The 22376-nt window shown below is 41.2% G+C and overlaps 1 protein-coding gene across 2 annotated transcripts in view; it reads right to left on the bottom strand.

The window, feature by feature from the left end:
• ILRUN (inflammation and lipid regulator with UBA-like and NBR1-like domains) overlaps nt 1-5869 on the bottom strand; it is an 86462-nt gene extending 80593 nt beyond the window's left edge. Inside the window, exon 1 of one of the 2 annotated variants that reach the window (XM_081044656.1) lies at nt 5457-5869. In XM_081044656.1, the coding sequence (XP_080900782.1) occupies nt 5457-5614 (158 nt within the window). In that variant the 5' untranslated portion in view covers nt 5615-5869. The remainder of the gene's footprint in view (nt 1-5456) is intronic. The other variant, XM_081044655.1, reaches the window with a different exon arrangement.
• Nucleotides 5870-22376: the final 16507 nt, after the last annotated feature.

Genomic DNA, 22376 nt, shown 5'->3' with positions numbered 1-22376 from the left:
GCTAGGGTCTTGGGTGGGTGGGTGGGGGAATGGGGAGTAACTGTTTAATGGGTGCCAGGTTTCCTTTTGGGGTGATGAAAAATATTTTGGCTAGAGAGATGGTATTGCACATTTTGCCATTGAATTGTTCACTTTTACCATGGTCTAAATTTATGCCAATTTCACCTCAATTCTTAAAAAATCAACAATATTCCAAACCAAAAATAAAAATCACCCCAATGTCTCGTCACTCCTAATCCCCTTAACCACATTCAAGCCAAGCCAGTTTTCTAGACGGCCCTGCTCCACCTGCTTCTTCGTAGTTTCACTCAGGAAGCACTATGTTATACCTGTAACACACTGTTTTTCCATCAATTCAAAACTCCCAACCATTTCAAAACTTAACTTCTAAGAAGGCAACCTGCCCATAACAGGCACTCAATCTTTCGATCACTGGTTCTGTTCGATTCAATCCATTCCTACCTGTTCAGAAATTTTACTCATTTAATTCAGTATTAACACATGAGTATTTCCTCCTGAAACTGTTCTGATCATTTCAGGCATGCTCTTTTCCTATTACAGAGCAAACTGTGATGGGACTGTGTTCTGCTTTTGTATTACACTGCCTGCTAGGGGCGTGTCCAAATACATTTGTTTAAATACTGTCTGGTTGATAGTTTTTGCAATTATGTGCTAGACACATTCTTTTTGTGGGGAGAGTGGGAAGATGGCAGGTGGTAAAGAAACCACCTCCACTCGCCCTACCTATAACGGAGATTGGTTCTGACTTGATCTCTGATCAGAAATGCAAGTCCCAATGCAATAGGACAGTAGAAAGACTCCCTGCAGGACAACAATATACTTTTCCACTGTGTTCTTTTAAAACTAAAATTAATCTATGTGCTCTATTTGTGAACTATTTTGTGTTATACCCAGAGTCCCAACTTGTGTGTGCTTCTCAAAAAAGACCAAAAAAAGTGGGAAAGAAGAATGTCCAAAACAAAAACTCCCAACATTCTTAAAAATGCAATAAGAGAGCACAACACTGTCATCGAGTGTCACACACCCCTTCCCTACCCTCTTCCTAATACTGCTGCTTGGCACACATTTTTTAAGGAAACCAGTATTACAATCAAGCTTTATCTGTCATAAAGAGACTTTTCCTAGATTCATACATACAAACCTGAGAGTGAATCGGAAACTCATTTAGCATGCAGGTCCTGAGAAATGGAGTGAGACCAGGCAGGGGAGAGGCACTATGAGATCAGATAAGAGGTACAAGAGATTTTCACATCTAGATTGATTTCAACCTCATTGTGTAGTGGTGATACCTCGATTTTATCCAGTAGGGTGCCTCTGACAACACTGACACAGTCGATAGGACGTTGTTTTACAAAAATATTTTTCCCATCCAGGATGGGCACCCGCATGCAGTATTCCAAAACATACACACTGCTTCCTGAAGATACCTGAAGGCAGCCTAGGGTGTTGCAACACCAAAACTACAAAGCCCTAGCAGCCTAATGACGTCGTCTATATGCTAATGAAAGATATTTGACTTATACCTATACTGAGAAATAAGCCCGGTACTAACTCCTAAGTTAGGGTCCGCAAAAAATCTAGAAGAAATATTTGCCTCTTGTCATAAATACTAAAGAACAACTCACCTTAAAAACATAAGAGACAAATGACTTTGAAGGCCAGAAGTAAATTTAAAGTCTTATGGAACACTGAACTGTACTTAAAATTGGTTAAAATGGTAAATTTTGTTATGTTTATTTTACTACAATATTTTAAAAATTGTATGTAAGCTCTCCTTTTGAATCCTGATGGTTTCCTCTGAAAATATATATACCTATTAGACTACATTAAAGGGTGAGAAACCATTAAATTGAATGTGTTTAAATTTTAAGTGGTTGAAATTTTTAGTGACTTGAACAAAAGTTTTCTGACCTCTTAAGGACGGTGTTTATTAGATATTCTCCATCTGGACAAGCAAATGAAAAAAAGCTTAAATGGTAGTAAGAGAGATAGTTTTGACATAATTCTAACTAGAAAAGTAATTAAACACTGTAATAAGGTATCATGCAAATCTCTGCCCTCGGGGACCTAAGAATAAGCTATATTGGAAGGATTATAGTCCATTCTGAAAGAAAAACTGGAAAGAACTACAGAATCTCTTAAACCTGCTTTTAGTTTTAGAATTCCAGGTTCTATAGTCACAGCCCGATAGTGTCTCTGCAAGACATTCCATCTACAGAAAGTTATACTAATCTACAAGTCATCTCAGTTTGGCTTCGGATATTGGATTCCTTCACTATACCATTTATTCACTTTATATACTCACTTCGGAACTGAAAATTGACTACTTTTGTCAGGGACAATTTCACCTGTCTCCAGCAGCGTGGCTGCCTGCTTAAGTGGAAACACTACAAAAATGCTTAAACTGAAATAATACTTGGTTCTAAATTAAACAAATAATGAAGTATCTACATAATGCATACCCAGCCTAAGACTAAGAAAAAAAATCTGTTTACAGGACAGAAAATAGATAAGGCTATAGCATTCAAAAATAGATAAGGCTATAGCACCAGTTTTTCAACAGCTTCTTAGGAAGTTGTTTGTTACCAACAACAACAAAATTCTTACTTTTGAAAACAAAAACATAGTCTTTCCAACTCATTTTAGAAGACTCATAACCTTCATTTTAAAATAATGATTTTCGATTTCCCCATTATTTTTTAACAGTCATCAGGCAACTGAATGGTGGTTATTTATTACAACCCACAGCAGACACTTGTGAAGTCACAGGAAGGTTAATCATCTTAAATTCAACAGGTTAAACACAGGATTTGAGAGACATTTTGCCAATCTGCATTAGGCTATCTCAACAGGTTCCAAAGGTAGACATCAAATGACACTTAAAAACAATACATTTCTAGACTCTAGAGATTTATTTAACACACAAATATTTTGATCTAGTATGCATATACACGCATGTATCTGTTTTAACTAGATTTTATTAACTATGATGGGTATTTGTTTAAAACAAAAATCGAACAAGACAAATATAGCCAGGTCAACATAGGAATCAAAATACAATATTGGATTATGGAGCTAACTGCTTTCATTAGAACAGAATAACAAGGTTTACTGCTTTCATTTCACAAATTATTTTTCATTTTATAATCAAAGAAAACAAAGAATGTGACTTCTAGAGCCAGAAAATAAGGCAATGTAGCTTAAAGCTGATGGGTCACTTAATTGCCTGGATTCCTAAGAAGCTATTGACTTTTAACTGCTTTAAAACCAGAAAACAGTTTTTAATGGCACACTCTCCTTTGTTCAGAAATGTATCATACCTTGTTTTATAGAGATAACATCTCATCAAAGTATTTGCTACGCTGTGTCTTTGAGCTAAATAATTTTTTTTATTAAAAAATTCAAGTAAAATTTTTATAACGCAACTATTTTAAGTTATTTTTTTTCTAATCCACATTGGGCCTCATTTTTCACAATACCTAAAAACAATCTTAGGTGTTTAGGTGTTACACACACCTCAAGCATATAAAATTCATTACACTGGATCAGTAGCCATAATCATTGTATTAACAGATACTGACTCTAAAGAAGTAAAAACTTATTAGGGCAGGGTTTGAAATGGTACAACTCACAAAGGGGTGGGGAGAAATAATGATCCTCCCCTACAAACTGGCAGTGACAATATGCCAAGTTTCCTATGCTGAACTAGTGTAAACAAGGAAGAAAAAGAGCTGGGGGTGGGAAAAAAGGCAGGCAAGAGAACAACCCGCCTCAAGATATAGCTTTATTTCTAACTTTCACCAGTGTAATACCTCTTCTCAATGTTTTCAATATCCCCCGCCACTCTCTACATAAACACCATAGGCTGGTATTCAGAAAATTATTGTAAGTTGTAGTCCCTGCCAAACATCATCCTGGGCATGAAAGATACATGTTGGGATCACAAATGCTTCTTTAATTCCAAAGACCATCTCCTTCATTCAATGCCTCAAAGGGTTTTCTAAATATCTAGAAATTCCACCTCAGTCTTGCCATAACAACCAACTTTAAAGATAAAATAATAGGACCCAGCAATGATGCTGCGGCGAACAAAATGCACACATCCCCTATGGTGGGGCCACGGCTACGAGGCTTCCTTAGTGACCTGAGCATCACTCAGGACAGGGCTGGACGAGAACGGGATGGAGCCCAGGCTTACGGACCCTTCCTGGCGTGACCTGAGGCATTCAGTAGACACGGAATAAAGGGGAGGCTGGTTGTACGAGTGATGCCAAGAGAAACAAGGTTCCACATGTCAGGGGACTGAACACCCAACAAAGAGCAAAGGGCGCTCATCCCATGGCTCTCTGGCCAAAGACACCTGAGTTCCTTTACCTGAAGTCCTTTCAATGGAAGTCTAATCGTTTTCACTGTCCCACTCACCCTGAGTGAAACCAACAACCTCTCCTCGAGGAACAAGGGCAAGCCTGGCTTATCAAAAAGAGCAAGTGCTCCCTCCAAAGCCCACAGACAGTCCTTTAGTCTAAGGGCCATGGTCTTCTGCCCCAATTCAGTCTCTACAAGGCGACCCCAAGCTAGAAATACCCGGTTCCCAGCCTCGGTCAAGTTCTCCATTTTCCCAAACTTCTCCCAACCCAGCTTTCTTTCCGATAAGCCCTTCTCCATTTGGAGCAGGGGGCTCCAGTTCCCTAGAAAGTTCCCTTCCCCAGGATAATCGCCTTGCCTTCCTCTTCTGTTTTTCCCGGACCCTGTCCCAGGTCGAGCACTTCCCGTCCTCCATTATCCCACCTACTACACCCTTCCCTGGCACAACTCTTCCAAAAGTCGTGTCTTACCGTCCTCACTTGTCCTCCCCAGAGTATTCTTCCCTTTTCCCCATCTGTCCTCGACTGGACGGACACACACACACACACACACACACACACACACACACTCTCTGCTCTTCTCGGCTCTAATTCCCAGCCTTTCCCGCGCCCCTGGCCCCCCTCCAGCACCTAACACTCGCCCGAGTCTCCTCGCGTCCCCGCCTGGCTCAGCCCCGGACTCCCCGCCCGCAGCTTTCCTGCCCTCCCCAATGCAGATGTCCCGAGCTTTTCCCTCGTCGCCCTCTTCCCCGCAGGTCCAGCCCTGCGCCTCGAGGTTCAGGGCCTGCCCCCCGCCCACTTCCCTCGGCCCCGAATGCTGCCCGTAACTTCAGGACGCCCAACCTCTCCCGGCCCTGCCGCCCGCCGTGGCCCCCAACTCTCCCCGCGCGTCCCCTCGCGCCCTGCTCAGCCCCCACAGGTCCCCCGGGCCCTGGGGCCCTCCCGCACGCCCTCCCCGCCCGGAAGGGGGTGCACTTCAGCGCCCGCCCGGCCGCGGGGCTCGGGTGTCCCTTCCCTCCCCCTCGGGGCCCCGAGGCCGCTGCCCAGGCTGGCGCGGCGGGGCCGGCTCACCAGTTGGTCATGTCCAGGAAGAAGGCGCAGCCTGCCGGGTTAAGCTGGAAGCCGAGCAGCCGCTGGAACTCGGAGATGAGCACGTCCTTGTCGGTAGTGCCCAGACAGCTGAACTTCTGCATCAGCTCGGGGTCCAGGTCCACGTCCATGCCCTCCATGGCTGGGGCCGGACACCCGCTTCCCCGCCTCCTCACAACCCCGCCGCCGCCGCGCGCCGGCCCGGGGACCGGGAGGGGGCCCGCTGCTAGCTGGCGCCGCGACCCCGCTCCTCCGAGGTAGGCCCCGGGCCTTTCACCGCCTCATAGGGGTAAACTCACTCAGCCACTCACTCCCTCTCGCGCTCCCCCCCTCCCACCCCCCCCCGCGCCGCCGCCTCCGCCGCCGCCTCTAGCTTCTCCGCCGCCTCCGCCTCCTCCCGCGCCGCGCCCACTGCGCAAGCGTCGTCCGCCTAGGCCCCGCCCCTTCCTCTTCCAGAGGCCCGCCCCTCAGTGGCGTCACAACCCCGTGACGTCTCCCGCGTGACCTCACCGCGGTGGAGCGAGGGGGCGGGCGGTGAGAAGGCGGAAAGGCAGCGCGGGGCGGCGGGCGGCTGACTCCTCGCCTGACCTTGTCGCCCCGCCTTCAGCCTCAAGGGGCGGAGTGACGCTCAGGGCGGGGGCACAACGTCGGTGATCTCCGCCCGGGACGACGCCACCATTTTGCAGGTGAGGAAACTGAAGTCCGAGAAGAGCCGAGACCGTGGCAAGGTCCAGCGCCACAGGGCACCCCGGGCCCGGTGCTCCCTGCCCGGAGTTTGCCCCTCGCGCCGAAAAGACTTGTTTGCACGCGTGGCCGGAGCTGCTTTCCCGGAGGGCTGCTGCTGTAAATCTTTGGTTCCAAACTCCCCGGGAGTGACGACCACAGTGCATCGGCGCTGATGCTCTCGCGCCACGGCCGCAGCCGTTTCTCCGGGAAGTGCCGGAGGCTTTGATGCAAACATCAGTCCTAGGGCCTGGCGGGCCCTGCACGTCATATTCCACCCAGGCCACCAGGGCCAGCCCTCTCGAAACAAAGGTTAAGTCGCAAGAATTTGGCATGCCTTGTTCTGTTTTGTAAATAGAAGGCAAGGTGCTGCTGTGTGCGGGGGGGCGGGGGGGAGGGGCACTTACCTGGTCAGGGCCTCATTTCAAGATGAAAGAATGGGAAAGGAAGCGTAGGGATCATCTTGTCTGCCCACGTTTAAAAGCACTGCATTCGGGAAGTGCTTTCAAAAACCACTATTTGCCCCACACTCTGCTCCATCCAAAGGGGGGAAGGATGAGTAGGAAATGGTCCCCTTCCTTCAGGTAGCTCTGTTTCACAACTAAGGAGATGCAGAAAGCGTATATGCCTTGTCTGAAAACACAGGACAGCAAAACTAGAGCCCAGCTTTCCAATTCCTACTGGAGTAGGTTTTCCAGAGCAATTTCAACGGCTGGCAGAACTAGAATAAGGGACTGGTAGCAGCTCGGGCGCCAGGAGCTCTTAGGAAAGGAAAGCATTCTACGTCCTCTGTCCCACCAAGTAAGGGTTAGCGAAACGATGGCTTTACAAGCCGTGCTTCTGGGGGTCACACACATTCGGGATTCAAGTTCTTGTTCTGCCAGTTATTTGTAGTCACAATCCTTGCACTCCTGGGATTGTTGTGAGGATTAAATGAGGTAAGAATGCATGAGCTCAGTACTGTGCCTGCTCCAGAAAAAGCACTCGAGAAATGGTAACTTTTGATTAAATTATCTTAAGTCGCCTAACCCTAGAGCTGGGAGGACTATGGGTGGAGCTGGGCCCCTTGATAACTCTCCAGTCCTGACCTCCTGTTACACTTTGGGGTAACTTCTGGAGGAGGGATGGAATAGAGGGGGAAGCCGTTTCGGTTGGAGGCTTTTTCCACCTGGGCGGCCAGTTGGAGGACTGGATGGCAAGTGAGTGTTCACACATTCTTTGGTGGCTTTGTTTCTTTTTCTTTTCCCGAATAAACCGCTTTTTTGGTGGACTACCTGGAGAATTATTTCCCAGTCGACACTTTGTAACCGTAAACATGAGAGGATGGCTACAGGGTTGGACAGTGATAGAAGTGGGCAGGGATTACTTCCTCCTCTGGCCCCTCTTCTACTTTTTGGTCCTCTCTTAAAATATAAAATATGTGCCTTCTCTCTTTTCCTATTAAGGGACTGCCCTTTCTCTAGTGATTTTTTTCCCCCTCCAAGGTGAGTATCTTGTGGGAGACAGACACCTTTAACAGTATAAGGTAATAATACTTACAAACTCATAATGTACAGTAGTTATAAACATTCTATAAGAAACTGTTCTTGCGCCTCTTGAGATCTGTGTGGAAGCTTAGAACATTGGCAGGACCTAATTTTGTGGTGGCCACAATGTTGGAATACTTCACTAATATTAGGAAAAATTCAGTTTCCCTCAGAGGTGAGCACATACTGCCCCAATCTTATGGATGATGGAATGGGGGCACAGAAATATAAAAATCACAATATTAGAGCTGAAAAGAACTGAGGCTGTCTAGTCCAATCTCCCCATTTTACAGATGAAATTGAAACCAAGAAGAGGGGAATTGATTTACCCAAGATTACACAGCTAGTAAGGGGTCTCCAAACTTCCAATCTAGATCTCCACCCATTGTATCTTGCTACAATTCCGTTTATACTTTGAGTTCAATTTGGCCTCACATACAAAATAATCAAATTTTGACACAAGTACTGATTTGACGTTAGACAATAGAATTTCTAGGAAGTATTTTAACTTGCGACATCCATGGATTAAAGTTGCGTTGATGAAGGATCCAAAAGAAGCAAATGTTACTGGAACCTGACAACTCCATTAGAATGCTGACCCAACGGAAACTAAAAACTCATGGCCAAGTACTAGAGTCTTAGCTCACACCTAAACAGCCCACATAATGCAAAAAGAGCCTTGCAAATAAGAGACCCAAATGGCTCAGAACTATAGCTCATGATAGGGGTTACCTCAAAGGAGTGCAACTACTCCTCAAGAGGATTCTAAAACTTTGTGGGGACATTTTTGATTCTCATGAGATTGGCATGGTACCCTGGCCATTAATTCCCTGAGGACCAAGGATGCTGAACATCTGCAATTCTGGGGACAGTCATGTACAATAAAGAACTGTCCCATCCCTAACCACTGTGCAGAAACACTGACCAAAGTGGCTGGAACATTAGATACGAAGGAAGAACTACCACCACCACCAGGGCCACGGAATGGTTCTCTTGTGGGGGTGGGATATATAATGGAGGAAATTAGGTGTTACCCAATCAGGAGACTCCCAGAAATGTGAATTTCCACTTGAGCCCGAGGAGTTATTAGCAACACCTATGGTTCTGCCCTGATAGCTCTTCAGCTTTGTTTTGTTTTGCTAGGAAGACGGCCTGGAGAAGGGCTGGTTGAGGGGCAAAGAAACAAATTGCTGAACACCACCCTAAGGAAGAGAAGTTGACAGCAATATTCCAAAAGGGCTTCTAGGTGCCATCTTAGAACTATGTCGAGAGCTATGCTTGGACGTGTCACTGCCCGGTATATGCCCAAGGCCAGCCAGTTTCTTTCTGAATTTCTTAGGCTGGTGATCTTGTATATGAAATTTAAACTAATTCCAGATCCCAAGACCAGGTCAGTGTCAGGGTTTCTTAAGGGAGTTAAGCCATTCTATCATTCAGAAGTTGAATGTCTAGGAGAAAAGTGATTCATTTTACCAGGGCAGCCTAGATTGCCTCCAGATCTCCAAGTCCTTAAGATTCAGAATTGCCAAGGCTAGCTAGTACTAAGATTATGCCGCAGTATAGTATAACTGAGTCAGAGAACAGAGTCCAAATAGATTTTAGGGTGCATTATATGATAATAGTAACTGTAGTGAAATCTTTTGAGTGTACATTCAAACTGTGATGACCTCCTTTCTCTGTGAACCATTAACCCTCTAGGTAGCCCCCAGCAGCGATATCTGCCCTGTATAACCCTGTCCTTTAGCCATTATTGACTGGACAAGAGGGAGATGCCTGACTTAGGATCAGCCAATCAGATTCGCTAGCTCAGGAATTTAGAATTGGAACTCAATGAATTGGCGGAATGGGTCTAGGCTGTTTACTTGAAACTGAGTGATAGAAAGAAAAGAGACCACTTTTGTGAGGCACCATGAAAAGGAGATATTGCCCATCTGCAGAGAGAAAGCTGTGAAGCAGAGAGAAGGAAAGATGAGAGACCTGAAGGCATGGGAGACAGAGGTTCCTGTCATCCTGAGTCCTGATTGGTCACCTTCCTTTAGGTTCCATGAGATTCTCCAAGTTCTATTCAAAATACGTTATTCCCTGGATGAAGTCCAAGAATCCAATCATAAAACAAAAGCAAAAAAAAAAAAAAAAAAGAGTGAATATTTGATTTCTAGACAGGGATGGACATCCTACTCTTGAAAATATTGGCAACCCCTATAGAAAAAAAAGTAAAATGAGGAAACAAAAAGGCAGTTCACAAAAATAATACAAGTGACCAGTATACATATTAAAAGATGTATTGTGTCACTCATAGTTAAAGAAATGGATTAAAACAACAATAAAGTATCACCTTTGCCTAATCAGATTGGCAAAGCTTTAAAAAGATTTATAATAGCTTTTGTTGGCAAGAGGGTGGGGAAACAGGTATTCTCAAACACAACTGCTTCTGGGAATGTAAATTAATAGAATTTTTCCTACAGGTGAGAAGAGAATTTAGATGACTTGGTATGAAAAACTTTAAAATATTCATGTGCTGTAGTCCAAAAATCTTAGGCTTATAAATAAGCTCTTCATAGAAGTATTATAATACATATAATAGTAAAAAAAGTTGAAAAGTTTGAATTAGCCCAAATGTTTATGAATAGGAAAACTGTTGCAAAAAAAATAATTTTTACCATAAAACTTGGCTATACTATGTTAAGTGAAAAAAAGCAGGATGTAAAATTTGTATATTGTGTGACTATAACTATATAAACAAGAGATTGGAAATATCAATGGATAATGATTATTAATAATTTTAATTTTTATACTTTTCTATATTTAAATAAATAAACAGATCAACTGTGTTTTCTTTAATTGATCTATTATCTCTGCTAATAGAGAAAGATGTTTACAATATATTCTTAAATGATAAAAGATACAACAAAAAGTAGTATTACCTATGATCTGATTTCTAAGAGAGATGCACAAATCAGTGCAAGAGATGTCTGGAAGGATATGCTCCAAGGTATTAACAATGACAATCTCTGAGTAAGAGAGAGATTTTTACATTTTTTTATCTGCATTTTCAGATTTTTAATAAAATGATCATGTGATAAAACATTAAGAGACTTCATTTTTGAAAGAAAGAAAATTGGGTGGCCTGGGGGCTTGTCAAGCATGAGTTCATCTCAGTTCTTTATATTCTCCTCTCCAAGTCAGATGCCTTAAACCTCGTAAGCAGCAAAACCGAGGAAGCAGCTAACAGTCACACGAGCTCTTCAGTCAGGTGAGCAAACGTGTGTGCTGGCTTACTGTAAGTCAGGCTGAGTTAGGCGCAGTGGCCTAGAAAGAGAGGTTTAAACCTTGTGCTATGTGGCCAGGACATATCATTTAGTTTCTCTCTAGATCTCAGTTTCCTCTCCTCTATATAGGGAATGCTGCAAAAAAGATCACTGAAGTGAGCAAAAGAACACATCAAACAAAAGAAAACAAATATTTGGGATTTCATCTACAGCCACAATTAGTATTTACATAAACTTAACCATAAGCCAAAACTTCCATTCTGCACGTATTTCCCAGGATTGGACGTTAAAATGAGGGGGGCATGAGTGTAAATATTAAATATTAAGGTATTCCATCACGATGGGAGAGACGAGGACATACATTTCTATAAATAACTACATAAAGTGCAAAGCAGCATATGTTCGAGTGCCACATGAGCGGTAGACAAAAAGACCGTAGGATATGGGAGTCAGTAGACTGGGTGGGATACCAGAGAGGTCTGCAAGGAGACCTTACCAAGGCCCTAAATGATTCTGCACAGGCTTTGAGAAACAGCTCAAGAAAGGACACATGACAAAATCATTTAGGTGTTTCTTGTTTTAATTGTGGTTTAAAAAGATACAAAACTTACCATCGTAATCACCTTTAAGTGTAGAGAGTTCAGTGGTATTAAGCATATCCACATTGTTATGCAACCTATTTCCCCGAACTGTTGGATCTTGCAAAACTGAAACTCTGTACCCATTAAACAACAACTCCCCTTCCCCGCCCCCTCCCAGTCCCTGGCAAACAGTTCTACTTTCCATTTCTATGAATTTGACTACTTTAGATACCTCATATAAGTGGAATCATACAGTATTTGTCTTTCTGTGACTGGCTCATTTCACTTTATACAATGTCCTCAAGGTTAATCCATGTTGTTGCATATGTCAGAATTTCCTTCCTTTTTAAGGCTTAATAGTATTTCATTATATGTATATAACACAAACCGTGTTTCCCCGAAAATAAGCCCGGGTCTCGTATTAATTTTTGCTCCAAAACACGCATTAGGGCTTATGTTCAGGGGGTGCCACCCTGAAAAATCATGCTAGGGCTTATTTTCCGGTTAGGTCTTATTTTGGGGGAAACAAGGTATTGTTGCTCCATTCACCTGTTGGACACTTGGGTTGCTTCCACCTGTTGGCTATTGTGAATAATGCTGCTACAAACGTGGGTGTGCAAATATCTCTTCAAGACCCAGCTCTCAATTCTTGTCGATATGTAACCAGAAGTGGGATTTCCGGATCATGTGGTAGTTCTATTTTTAATTTTTAAAGGGCCCTCCATACTGTTGTTTCATAGCGGTTGCACCACTTTACAATCCTACCAACAGAGCACGTTGGTTCCAGTTTCTTTACATCCTTGCCAACATGGTTATTGTTTTGTTTTGTTTTTTGACAACAGCCATTCTGACAGGTGTGAGAGGATATCTCATTGTGCTTTTGATTTGCATTTCTGTAATGACTGGTCATGTTAGCATCTTTTCGTATTGTTGGCCATAGGTATGTCACCTTTGGAGTAATGTCTCTTCAAGTTCTTTGCCCATTTTTAATCAGGTTATTTGATATTTATTTTTGTTGAATTGTGGGAGGTCTTTATACATTCTAGATATTAACCCCTTATCAGCTATATCATTTGCAGGTATTTTCTCCCCTTCCATAGGTTGCCTTTCAACTCTGTTGATTATGTCCTTTGATGTACAAAAGTTTTAGGTTTGATGTAGTCTCATTTGGCTGTTTCTTTTTGTTGTCTGTGCTTTTAATGTCATATCTAAAAATCATTGCCAAGTCCAATGTCATGAAGTTTTTTTTCCCTATGTTTTCTTCTAGGAGTTTTATAGTTTGGGTTTTATGTTTAGGTTTTTAATCCACTTTAAGTTATTTTTTGTAATGATGTAAAATAAGGGCCCAAGCTCTTTCTTTTGCATGCATTTGAGAGTTTATAACAGTTATGAGAACCAGCCTCCTCTTTACTGCCTCTTATTTTCTGTCCTGATCACAGAAACATATCTAGAAGTGACTCCAGGAAAAGGAAATAAAATCTAAGGTGTACATGAGGGGGCATTTTCACTTGGGAAGTGAATAAATAGGTGAGGAAAAACAGCAGCCTATCACCCAGAACAGTACCACCACTTTCAACATCTACCCAGCGCTTGATGGGAAAGGACCAGATCCCCGACATTTGGGGTTTTTCCAGTTCCTTTACCCTTTTAGCCTACTCGAGAGATATAAAAACAGGAGGCACCAAACTATTGTACTATCATTCTTCTAAACAGAGCATCTGATGCCCTGGGTCTCTTTTCCTACTGTGTTGAATGGGACAATGCAAACGAAAACCTGATTGTCTTTATCTCATGTCCCTTGGCCCCTTGACCTAGATACATCCAGAAGTAGTCCATTCTTTTCTTTTCTTTTTTTTTTTTCCTTCTCTTCTTGGCCCCTTTAGCTTACTAGAACCAAAACATTTACAAGTAAACACCAACTCCTATGTCTCCCTCACGTAAAAAAAAATCCCTCAGAATCCCTCTCGTTTTATTATAATCACTCTTTTTCCTCTTTCTTCAACTGGGTCACAATGTGTAAAGCATCTTGCTGTCTACAGAAGAGGAGGAAAAGGGGACAAATACATAATGCACCCCGACAATGTACCAAATGTCCATCACTTGAAGTACTTTGACTCAATCTTCACAGAATGAGATCAGTATTTATTATTCCCATTGTGCAGATGAGGAAATGGAGAGTGACACCTTTATACAGCTGTTACAATACCATTGACTTCTCTACATCGTACTCCACATCCCTTGACTACATCTATCTATATGTTTAGTTATAGTTGACATTCAACATTATTCTACTTCAGCTTTATGTGTATAGCGCATTGGTCAGGAATCTACAGTTTATGACGTGATTGCCTGATAAGTCCAGTGCCCATCTGGCACCTTACATGATCTTCAACATTGTTGATTATATTCCCCATACTGTATTAATTACCAATTTATATTTCTTAATGCCTTTACCTTTTTCACCCTGCCCCAACCCCATTCCCATCTATCACCCTGATAGGTCTAGTACCTATCTGGCACCATACCTAGTTATTACAATATTGTTGACTATATTTCTTATGCTATATCCTACATCCCCGTGACTACTGTGTAACAACGAATTTGTACTTCTTAATCCCTTCTCTTTCACCCATCCTTAACCCCCCCTCCTATCTACTGGTACTACTGGTTTGGTGGTGATGAACTCCTTCAGCTTTTTCTTGTCTGGGAAGCTCCTTACCTGTCCTTCAATTCTACATTACAGCTTTGCTGGGTAGAGTAATCTCGGTTGTATGTTGTTGGTTTTCATCACTTGGAATATTTCCTGCCACTCCCTTCTTCCCTGCAAAGTTTCTGTTGAGAAATCAGCTGCCAGTCTTGTGAGGGCTTCCTTGTAGGTATCTTACCTGCTTTTCTCTTGCTGCTTTTAAGATTCTCTCTTTGTCTTTAACCTTTGGCAGTTTAATCATGATGTGTCTTGGTGTTGGCCTCTTTGGGTTTATCTTTGGGACTGTCTGTACTACCTGGGCTTGTATGTCTATTTCCTTCGGTAGGTTAGGGAAGTTTTCTGTCATTATTTCTTCAAATAGGTTTTCAATTCCTTGCTCTCTCTCTTCTCCTTCTGGTACCCCTATAATGCTAATGTTGGTATGCTTGATATTGTCCCAGAGTCCCCTTAAACAGTGTGTACTTCCAGGACTTTTTTTTTCCAAGTCAAGTTGTCCTTTCAGTCTTAGTTGTGGAGGGCGCAGTTCAGCTCTAGGTCCAGTTGCCATTGTTAGTCACAGGGGGCGCAGCCCACTATCCCTTGCTGGAGTCGAACCATCAACCTTGTGGTTGAGAGCCCACTGGCCCATGTGGGAATCGAACTGACAGCCTTTGGTGTTAGGAGCACGAAGCTCCAACCGCCTGAGCCACCTGGCTGGCCATGTAATGCCAGACTTTAAACTGACATTGAGCCTCTGTAACTTTCATGTACACAACAGAATATTTCAGTTCATAGTTTCTCATCTAAAAAGAGTGAATTGTACACTTCAAAAAGGTGAATTTTATAATATTCATTAGCATCAAAGTCTAGCATTTAGAAATGGCTCGTTGTAGGTAAATTCTCATCTATGGGATTGCTGTCACTTCAAGCTCTAAGGTGGCTACAAACCCTCCTTAAAAAAATACACTTACTAAGAAACAACTAGAGGGTTAACAGTGACGATATTGTGTCAAGTGTGGTCATGGGGTTGATTGTGTGTGACATTTTCCCCCTCACCTTACATGAAAACCTATGATTTATATTAAAATCTGTGATTCATAATATGTACCACTTAACATTTAAAAAAATCAGTGTCCAGCCATATTATCTCTCCAGATTTTTCGTTCTCAGAAGGCATTCTATCAGAAAGTTAACACTACTACCAAGAGTTGGTTTATGAGGTCAGACAATTAAGTTCACGATCTCATCCTAGAAAAAGTACTACATACCTCATTGCTGACTATCACTATTGTCCCCTTCGAAGTCCTCCCCTTGGGAAGCTGTGCCTAATCCACCCTTCAAAGCAACTTTGGAACTCTTTTTCTGCAACGACCATCAGAGCATATTACCCTTAATGTCCTGAATGTCATCAAAATGTCTTCCTTTCAATATTTCCTTTATCTTCAGGTAAAGAAAGAAGTCATTGGGGGCCAGATCAGGTGAGTAGGGAGGGTGTTCCAATACAGTTATTTGTTTACTGGCTAAAAACTCCCCCACAGACAGTGCCGTGTGAGCTGGTGCATTGTCGTGATGCAAGAGCCATGAATTGTTGATGAAAAGTTCAGGTCGTCTAACTTTTCCATGCAGCCTTTTCAGCACTTCCAAATAGTAAACTTGGTTAACTGTTTGTCCAGTTAGACAAACAGTTCATAATGAATCAAAAATTCATAATGAATAATCCCTCTGATATAAAAAACTGGTTAGCAACATTGTTGCAACAAGTTTGCAAACTTAATTGTCAAACCTCTTAATGCTGTTTCTAAAGATTGTATGTGCAGCTCAGATTTGGGGCAATCATAGGGACCTTGGAGTCTGACAGATGAATTCAAATCCTAGCTCTGTCACCTACCAGCCATGTGACATTGGACAAATTATTTACTCCTTCTAAATATTGTATTCTACCTCCTACAGTCAGTAGAAGCGCCAAATAAGAGAATGTATATAGAGCACTTAGCATAATGCTCAACACATAGTGGGTTGGCAATAACATCCTACAACATATTCCCTTTACTTTTTAGAAGAACTTTAAGAAGCATAACCGTAGATACTGACTCCCCTTTGACAAATGAAGAAACTCACAAGCTTATTGAGTGTTGCTGACGGTGTGAATTCAAAGGACTGCTTATTCACTACTGAAAAAGTAAAAATTGGGACAACCACTTGGCACAGCCACAATTTGGCAATGTCTAGGAAAGCTGAAGTTTTCCCTCCCTGCCAGCAAGTCCATTTCTAGGTACATGACCTAGAAAATTCTCACTTGTGTGGCGAGGAGATGTATACAAGAATGTTCCTTGAAATAATATTTATGAGAGCAAAATATTGGAAGCAATCTAAAAGTCCATCAACAGGAACATCGATAGATCAATTGTGATATAGTCATGAGATAAAACATGATTCCATTTTTATAAGATTTAAAAACATGAAACAATAGTATACAATTTTTATGTGATAATATATACCAACTTTTTAAAACAATAAGTAATGGATTCAGGATAATGGTTATCTCAAGAAAAAAAAGAGAGTGTAATAGGGAAGGGATATCTGTGTGTGTGTGTGCATGTGTGTGTGTAATTGTTTCTATTTTATTTCTTGAGAAATATCTAAAGCAAATGTGGCATAATTTTAGGATTTGTATGTAAGGACTCGGATGTTTTTTATATTCTTTATACATATATATGAGGTGTGATCAAAAGATATGGTGAATGTTTAAAAAAAGTATTATAGTAAAAGACACATTGCCATTGTCCCCCTCGAAATACTCCCCCTCAATTCGGACACACTGATCCCATCGTTCTTGCCACTTTCTGAAGCAGTTCTGGAAGTCCTCTTTCGTGAGTGTCTTTAATTCATCCTCCATCATGACAACACTCATGTCACACATGGCTTCTGGTACAGCAGTTTCTGTCAAATAAAGACATTACAGTGTGTCCTCATCCACCTTATTCACCGGATCTGGCACCGTGTGACTTCTGGCTCTTCCCCAAAGTCAAAATGACCATGAAAGGAAAACGTTTTGAATCGATTCAGGACATAGAGGCAGCCATGACAGCGCAACTACAGACACTCACAAAGGAGGACTTCCAGAACTGCTTCAGAAAGTGGCAAGAACGATGGGATAAGTGTGTTCAAAGCGAGGGGTAGTGTTTTGAGGGGATTAATGGTAATTTGTGTTTTATCGTAATATTTTTTTTAAATTTAAACATTCCCGTATTTTTTTATCACACCTTCTATGCATATAAACAGAAACACTTATGTAATGCTTACTACGTTGTAGGCACTGTTAGGTTCTTTACCTGTATTAACTAATTTATTAATAGTAATTTCAACAACCCCGTAAAGTAGTTACTATGATTACTCCCATTTTACGGATGAGAAAACTGAGGTACAGAAATTAGAAACTTGCCCAATGTCACATACATGTTAAATAGTGACTCTGGGATTTGGAGGCAGTCTGCTCTTCAGAGTCTGATCTCTTAACAACCACACCCTCCTTCCTCTTGAAATATTTCAAATTTTTTAAAAAGTAAGAGGGAGGCAGGATGGAACAGGGAGGTAAAATCCTTTAGCATCAAAAAGTCAGTGAAAAGAAAAAAGAAAAAAAAAAGTCAGTGAAAAGAGAGTTCAACAATCTTTCCTAACCTTCTTTTGCTCCTCATAGGAAATGCTGATATTTCCCACCACACCACGTGACAAAAGCCAGGGAGCCCTATGCAGACTTAGCAACCACCCAACATCACAGTAAAAGCCAACTTACCTGTGACTTGGGAGGAGGAGGATAAATAAACTCTGAGAAGACTATTTTGAGGCCTCAAGTCTTCAAGAAATTCTCTGGAAGGCAATGCAAGGCAGAATAATTAGTTCTACAAGTGTAGGTTTTTCATTTAGAGTCTGAGCTAATAATCCTGAGTTTTGATTGTACCTAAATTACTATCTGCATTTGGGCAGGACCATTTGAACAGCCAAATTCCCAAGTGAGTCATAATCCACATAAATGAAATAAAAATTGACTCCAAGCTTCTCGCTGTATTACACAAGAACAAAATTAAGATTAGATAGAGATTGAACGTGATATCTGCCTCCAGATCCGTTGGTGGCCCCTGCCATGCCTTTGGGGGTGGGCCAAAGGCCATTACGGATGGCTGGCCTGTAGGGGCTGGCTGACAGCCTCCTTCTCGATCCTCCACAGCTCTGCCTGCGTGTTCCGCATCCCAGAATAGGATGCCTCAAACGTTTAGGGAGACTTACGACTTGGACTAGTGGTGGCAGGTCTCATGGCAAAGAGAACTTAACCGAGCAAGCCAAAAGCTTTAGGAGACAAGATAGCCGAATATTTTTCCAAATGGATAATTTATTTTTAAATAATAGAAAATATTCTCAGTCCTGTCATGTTTCTGAATTTTATAATTTTGTTTTCCCTCTAGGAAGTTCTTATGGGCATCTCTCCATTCCCACAAAAGAGTGAATACCACAGTGGATAAATCCATCCTTACATTTCCAGAGCAATTTTTTCTCTATCAAGAGATTCCAAATCCATGATGTCATTTGGTTCTCATGCTACTTGAGTCATAGGAATAGGAATAACAATAACAAAACAATAATATTGAGTGTTCGTGCTAATGAAAGCCAGTCACAAAAGATCACATATTGTAGATTCCATTTATATAAAATATTCAGAATAGACAAATCCATAAACATATAAAGTAGATTAGTTGGTGGCAGGGGTTGGGAGGACGGGGTAATGGAGAGTGATTGCTAATGGGTATGGGATTTCCTTTGGGGCTGATGGAAAAGTTCTGGAATTAAATAGGGACGATGGTTGCACAACATTTTGAATATATGAAAAACCACTGAATTGCACACTTTAAAATGGTGAACTTATGGAATGTGAATTTTATCTTGATTTTTTTTTTATTTTTAAAAAATTGAGTGCTTACCTTGTGCTAAGACTGGCTAAGGGATTTACTTGCTTCAAGACATTTACCTGATCATCTGACAAGATTATGAGATACTATCATTTCCTTATTTTGCAGATGAGGACGCCTGCTCACAGAGATGATTGGACACAGTTATGTGGCAAACAAATAGTGCCAACCAAAACTCAGATTTCTGACCCTCCCTTTCATATCAGACCCTTAACCGTCATTCCAGTAATTCAAGGAACTTTTTCTGAGTGTAACACATCTGATAGTATTTCCTCTGTTCAACTCTCTGTAAAAGGTCTTTGCAATATTTTCTGCTTTTGCCGTTTATGGTGTCTTTTTTTTTTTTGGTGTCTTTTTTTTATTTGAGGTTCTTTCTTCCCAATTTTTGAGAGTTAAACATAACAGTGATTTTCCCCCTGAAAGTCCTTAACTCTCTAAATCCCTTCCTTCTGATAAAAAGCAGAGTTTCATTTCTTAGCTCCTCTTCTGGGAAACCCCTTAGGGTCACACAACCACAGCCGATTTTAAGCAAGGCTGTGATGTATATCCGCTATGTTCATTCTGTTCTAAGACCTACTCACTTTCCTACACAGTTCCCAAAGGATGTTTGTTTCCTCATTTAGATCACAAATGAGCCAGTCAAAACATTACAGAAGGAAAAGACACATAGCAACAGCCTCTGTTAAGGGGGAATCCTCAGACATTCAGAGTTGGAGCAAACCTTAGAGATGATTTGTTCTAACCTCCCCTCTAACGTGGAGAATTCCAGGTTGGAGTGACGTTGAGTCACTTTCCCATTGCCGTGGAGCTAGGAGCAGACGTGAGCCTAAAATTCTGATGCTATATATCATTGCCTTGGGGGATTTCTCAAATGGTTCTCAGTCCAAAGAGAATTCTTAGGACAGTTCCATTTAGTGTTACTGATACTGCTTCCTCACGTATCACTACGTGAACTTGACTAGTAGTTAAAAATGACAATCCTGGCATATCCATATAATGGATTATTATGTAACTATTAAAAGTTATAAGGGCGGTGGGTTAGCTCAGTTGGTTAGAGCGCAAGCTCCTAACAACAAGGTTGCCGGTTCGATCCCCACATGCGCCAGTGTAAGCTGCGCCCCCCCCCACACAACTAGATTGAAACAACTATTTGACTTGGAGCTGATGGGTCCTGGAAAAACACTTAAATAAATATAAAAAAGGTGAAAAAAAGTTTAAAAAGTTTATGAGAATTGAGTATTTATTGATATTTATATAAAAGTTTTAAAAGGTTAACTAAAAAATAAGTACAAAATCATCCCACATATTTTTTTGAAAAAAACTATACATATAAACATTTATAAGTACTAGAATATGTTCCAAAATGTTAATAGAGATTATATCTATGGACAGTAGCATTATAAGTGATTATTTTTCTTCTTTGTGATAATCTATATGTTCTAATATTTTTACAATGTTACTTTGAAATGAATAATTTTCTAATATTAAAAAAGTGAGACTAGGAACAAAATTTATTAAATAGAACACAAAAATTATCAAGCATAAAATAAATAATTGATAAAATGGACAATATTAAAAATTAAGAATATAGTTCATCAAAAGACACCATGAGGAAAGTGAAAATGTGAACCCCACACTAGGAGAGGATAGTCACAATACACGCATCCAATAATGAACTCAGATACAAAAATATGTTTTAAAAATACTTTTACAAATAACTTAGTAAAAGACAGGCAACCCAATTGTTAAATGGACAAGCGTTTGAAGAGACACTTCACAAAAGAGGCTATCCAAAATTTCCAGCAAGTCTACGTACCTTTTAAGATGCTTGTCGCAAACTAACGCTGCATATGAGATACACACTCATTAGAAGGACCAAAATTTTAGAAAATGGTAATAACAAATATTGGCCAGGTTGTGGAACCCCTAGAACTCTCATATATTTCTGGCCAGAATAAATTGGGACAACCACAACTTTGAAAAACATGTTTGCTCTACCTATTAAAATGAAACCCAGGCCTATCCTTTGGTCCAACAATTTGTCTCCTCAGTATATACTTGAAAATAGTGAGGGCTTATGTCCACCAACAGAAATATGTAAGGATGTACATAGTGCCATTCATATTCACCGGAAACTGGAAACAATCCAATGCCAGGGAACAGTAGGAAGAATAAATTGTGATCTATCCACACGATGGGATACTAAATACAAATTTGAACTTCTATGTGCAACGTCATGGATGATTTATACAGACGTAATGTTGAGAGAGCATATGCAAAAGAGCATATTCTGTATGACTCCATTTATAAGATTGGCAAAACTAACCTCTGCTGATACAGGTGGGACTGTTGATTATCTGGGAAAACGGGGACAATGGCTATTGACTGGGTGGAAGCATGAAAGAGCCTTCTAGAGTGCTGGAAATATTCCATATAACTTGGAGTTACACAGGTATGTGCATAGATAAAAATTGACAAAGATTAAGATTTTTTAAAAAAGATTTTCACACGTTGCTTTATACAATAACTTTTAAAAAGTTATATTTAAAAAGTGTCAGAGCAGCCAGAAAGCTATTCCTTCCGTGTTCATATGGTGAATATTAAGACTGAAAAGTAAGGCCTTGAAAAAACAGCCAATAAAAAAAGGCCAGGCTTCCTCCCCAGTAGAAAAGGAAAAATGTGAGCTTTTCTCCCAAGAACATTCAATATTTTCCTAGTCTCTTTATATTTTACTACTCGGTGGTGAACTAGGGGCTGATACAGCATTAAAATCTCCGAGGCAAACCTCACAGTGCAACTCTAATCTAGTCATTTTTGATTTGTCAGTTAAGGGACTGGAATATATAATTTATACATACACATTTATAAATGTATACGTATCACAGAGAGGAAAACAAACTATTCCAACCCTTTGTATCGGAATTGGTACATACGACAAAATTGTTGAAAGATGGTTCTGTTTCACCCAGGTTTTCCCCTCAGCAAACTTGTCTGCTTTTCACCTCAGCTACTGTCAGGTCTCTGAGTCTCTTTGCAGAGCATGAGCCGCCAAGTGGTTCTTCTGCGCTTCCCAGGGGCCCATCCCTTATCTGATTCCTGCTCCGAGCTGAAGCATTTATGGACAATTAAGGTGTTACCTGGAAACTGTCAGCTGTA

The sequence above is a fragment of the Rhinolophus hipposideros genome (genome assembly GCF_964194185.1).
Source record: "Rhinolophus hipposideros genome assembly, chromosome: 3".
In the NCBI taxonomy this organism is placed as follows: Eukaryota; Metazoa; Chordata; class Mammalia; order Chiroptera; family Rhinolophidae; genus Rhinolophus; species Rhinolophus hipposideros.
The sequence above is the reverse complement of the archived record's forward strand: the minus strand, read 5'-3'. Positions and strand labels throughout refer to the sequence as shown.